General features: G+C 61.1%; 2 protein-coding genes across 2 annotated transcripts; one reads left to right on the top strand and one right to left on the bottom strand.

Moving 5' to 3' along the window:
• Positions 1-174: 174 nt before the first annotated feature.
• On the bottom strand, positions 175-1,138 carry ETH_00018320 (uncharacterized protein; the record flags this gene model as incomplete). The annotated part of the gene is made up of 2 exons (XM_013380691.1): positions 175-442; positions 720-1,138. Coding segments are annotated over 2 exons (687 nt in total), but the record flags the coding sequence as incomplete, so codon positions are not given.
• Positions 1,139-1,947: 809 nt separating this feature from the next.
• On the top strand, positions 1,948-3,718 carry ETH_00018325 (uncharacterized protein; the record flags this gene model as incomplete). Its single annotated transcript, XM_013380692.1, has 2 exons — positions 1,948-3,006; positions 3,353-3,718. Coding segments are annotated over 2 exons (1,425 nt in total), but the record flags the coding sequence as incomplete, so codon positions are not given.
• Between the last annotated feature and the right edge of the window lie 433 nt (positions 3,719-4,151).

The following is a 4,151-nucleotide window of genomic DNA, read 5'->3' on the forward strand; positions in this document are numbered from 1 at the left end:
CCTAAACCCTAAACCCTAAACCCTAAACCCTAAACCCTCAAGAGCCCAGCCGCCAGCGCCCAGCACGTGAACCCAAATCCTGCTGCCCCCAGAGCCGAAGGCCGCCCCCCACCCCCCAACCCCAAACCCTAAACCCCAAACCCTAAACCCTAAACCCTAAACCCTAAACCCTACCTTGAAGTTGGCGACAACAGCCTCGAGAAACCAGTTGGGAGCCACCGCAGGCATCAAAGATCTGTTTAGCTGCGTGTGTCTCTTTCTGCAGCGGGGCCCCTGTTTGCAGTAGCCGAAGAAGTAGTGGAGACACTCTTGCTGCTGCTGCTGCTGCTGCTGCTGCGTGTAGTTGCTGCTCCCGCTGCTGCACAGCAGCCGACACGCGTCCGACCCTATCAGGCTCTCCACCGTCTCGTTTTGCTGCTCGTGCCGGTACACGCAGCAGCCCCTAACAGCAGCAGCAGCAGCAGCAAGGGAGGCTTCTTGCATCCGCAGCAGCAGGCACACAAACCTTACACAAACCTTAGCAGCAGCAGCAGCAGCAGCGGCAGCACAGCAGCAGCACGTGAACCAGCAGGCTGCCCGCAGCAGCACGCGCAGCAGCAGCACGCGCAGCAGCAGCAGCAGCAGCTTGCGCCGCACCGCAGCCCCGCCCCACCCAGCGCCAGCACCAGCAGCAGCACCAGCAGCACCAGCAGCAGCAGCAGCAGCAGCAGCAGCAGCACCTGGCTGCGTCGAGGCAGGCGCCGTCGAGCCTGCACTTGGGCATGCGCAGATAAATGACTCTGTGCAGAAAATCGCATGCAGCCCCACGCATGCATGCACCTCGCCACCAGTGGCGGCAGACAACACTGTGTCTGCCTCTTGCTGCAGCAGCAACAGAGTCGGAGCCGAGCACGCCCTGCTGCAGCAGCAGCTGCTGCTGCTCCTCCTGCTGCTGCTGCAGCTGCGGCTCGAAAAAAAACCGCGTCCGCAGGTACCGCGGCGCCGCTGCTGCTGCTGCTGCTGCTGCGGCTGCCCAGGCGCTCCCGCTGCTGCTGCTGCTGCTGCGCACCGCCGCTGCTGCTGCTGCTGCAGGGCTCGGAGGCAGCGAAAACGAAGAGTGCGGAAACCCCTCCCGCGACGGGAGGGACCCTGCATGCATTGCTGCGGCACACTGCAGCAGCAGCAGCAGCAGCAACAGCAGCTGCTGCTGCTGACGCTGCCGCTCCTGCTGCTCCGGCCTATGCCCCAGATGCAGATGCTGCTCCTCACGTGCTGCTGCTGCTGCGGAGCGTTACGGATGTGCCGGCCAACGCTGCTGCAGGCCTTCGAATCGGGCTGCTGCTGCTGCTGCTGCTGCTGTTGCTGCTACCCGCGTCGGCGCTGCTGCTGCAGCCGCTGCCGCTGCGGCAGACGCTGCTGCAGCGCTTGTCTCACTGCTGCTGCTGTTCCCCCCTCGCGCTGCTGCTGCTGCTCGTGCTGACGGTACACCTCTTGCTGCAGCTGCTGCGGCGCGTGTGGATACTGCTGCTGCTGCCACCGCTGCTGCTTCTGCTGCAGCTGTTGCTGCCGTTGTTGGCGCCTCGACCGCTATTATAGCAGCAGCTGCTGCTGCTACAGCCTTGCTGCTCCCGTGGGAGGTGCGGTTTCGTCACTGCTGCTGCTGTCGACTCTGCTGCTGCAGGTCCTACTGCAGCAGCTCCTTCCTCTGCTGCAGCAGCAACAATGCTATTGCTGCTCATCAAATCCTATTTTGCTTTATAACTGTAAATCCGCATGTTACAAACCCTCACGGAGACAACGGGGCCCGTGGGGCTTTGATTCCTGGCGCATGCATGAGACCCAATCCTTAAACCCTCAACCCTAACCCCTAAACCCTAAACCCTAAACCCAAGACCACAAGGCTTGAAATAATTACTTCCGTGTCTTTGCAGGCCTCTGTGTTCCAATTTATCACGCCAATTGGCCGTGATGACTAGCCTTTTTGCAGCAGCAGCAGCTGCTGCTGCTGCTGCTGCGACTAGTGCTGCTGCTGCTGCGACTAGTGCTGCTGCTGCTGCTGCTGCACGCTCAGGCGCAGCAGCAGGAGGAGCTCTTGCTGTGCGCGCCTACAGCTGTGTAGGCTGCGGCATTAGAAGGTTTTCCGCTGCTGCTGCTGCTGCTGCAGTGGCAGCTCCGGCAGTAGCTGGTACAGCAACGGGAAGTGCTGCAGCAGCCACACCTGCTGCTGCTGCAGCACTAATTGCGAAGAAGTGCCGCATCAGCATAAATGCCTTATCAGAGGCCGATCTCAGCAGCAAAGCTGAGGCTGCCGCAGCAGCGCAAGCTGCGTTCCTCAGCAGCAGCAGCAGTAGCAGCAGCAGCAGCAGCAGAGTATTCAGCGTGTCTATTGGGGGCACCCCCGTAAAGACATCGGAGGGGGTTGAACTGCTGCTGCCTTCCCGTGCAGCTGCTGTTGCTGTTGCTACAGAAGCGCTGCGGGTGCAGCGGTACGTGCAGCAGCAGCAGGAGCTGCTGCTGCAGCAGCAACAGCAGCAGATGCAGCAGAAGCAGCAGCAACAAGGTCGGCAGCTGCCGCTGTACCTCCTGAGGCGTCCTTTGACAGGTCTGCTCGCCTTCGCCCAGGACGTGTCCTTTCAGCAGCAGCAGCAGCAGAAGCAGCAGCAGCAAGGGCAGCAGCAGCAAGGGCAGCAGCAGCAAACGCTGCAGCAGCAAATCGTAGAAGAACTGCTTACGTTCATAGAAACGGACACAGCGCTCTGCCGCGAGGCTTCTGCGCAGCCTGAGTCCCTGCTGCAGCAGGACACAGCAGCAGCAGCAGCTGCTGCTGCTGCTGAAGAGGGCAGCAGCAGCAGCACCTCGGCCTTGCTGCAGCAGCAGTGCCGCAGCTGGGAACTCCGTGCTGCAGTGCTGCTGCAGGAGCAGCTGCTGCTGCCGCCAATTGTTGCTGCTTTCAGCAGCAGACACAAAGTGCTGCTGCGGAGCAGCGAGGGCATACAGGCAGCAACGCAAACCCCCGAAACCTTGCAGGTGAGGGTTTAGGGTTTAGGGTTTAGGGTTTAAGGCCGAGGGTTTAGCAGCTAAGTGCTGGGGAAAGGGCTGCAGCAGTGTCAATTTAAGGGCCTCCAGACTAGGGTTTGCTCGCGGCGGTGAGGGTTTAGGGTTTAGGGTTTAGGGTTTAAGTTTGGCCAGGCGCGCCGAACCCTCTGTTGTGGGAGGTTTGCAAACCCGAAACCCTAAACCCTAAACCCTCGCTCGCGAGCGATAGATCTTCAGTATCAAAGCAGCAGGCAGGGAGCGGCTGCGTTTGTTGCTTTTCACGGTCTTAAATCTGCTGTTGCTGCTGCTCCTGCTGTTGCTGCTGCTGCTGCTGCAGCGTTTGCGGGCGTATCTGCAGCAACTGACGCCGCTGCAGCTGGTGGTGCTGCAGGCTGCTGCAGGGCAGCTGCGCTCTGTGATCATTGCTGATGAGTTGCTGTTTGGCTCCGCGCTGCAGCAGCAGCCAGCTGCTGCTGCTGCTGCTGCTGCTGTGCCTGCTGCGGGAGGGAGCGCGGGTCAGAGTGCTGCGAGTGCTGCGGCAGACGGCCCTCCTCAGGCAGCAGCAGCAGCAGCTGGAGAAGGTGCTGCTGACGCCGCCACTGCAGCAGCAGCAGCAGCAGCAGCAGCGTCAGCAGCAGCAGTAAGGAGGGCCTGGGAAGCTAGCAGCATTGAGACGCAGCAGCAGCAGCAGCACTGCGGCACTGTGTGCGGCGCCCACGACACAGCAGAAGCAGAAGCGCTGCTGTGGCTCAGTGCAGCAAGAGCTGCTGTCTCTCTCTTTTGATGGCTGCAGCAGCAGCAGCAGCTGCTGCTGCTGCTGTTGAGGTGTGCTGTTGCTGCTGTTCTAGCAGTTTGCTGTTGCTGTTGTTGGCTGCTGCTGCTGCTCCAGTGCGGTGCAGTAGTTGTTCCGATGCTGCGCGCGCCCTGCAGCAGCAACGGCTTCGGCAGCGGCGGCAGCAGCAGCAGCAGCTGCTGCTGCTGCTGCCACAGCGATACTGGTTTGGCGAATGCAGCAACAGCAGCAGCAGCCCTCAGCTTCTGCTGCTGCAGTATTCCTAGCAGCACAGCGCACGCCGGAATGGCGTGCAGCAGTCGCTGCGAAGCAGTTCCTAACGCTTTTTTAGGGTTTAGGGTTA

Source organism: Eimeria tenella, genomic scaffold (assembly GCF_000499545.2).
Source record: "Eimeria tenella Houghton genomic scaffold, Eth_scaff811, whole genome shotgun sequence".
Taxonomy (NCBI): Eukaryota; Apicomplexa; class Conoidasida; order Eucoccidiorida; family Eimeriidae; genus Eimeria; species Eimeria tenella.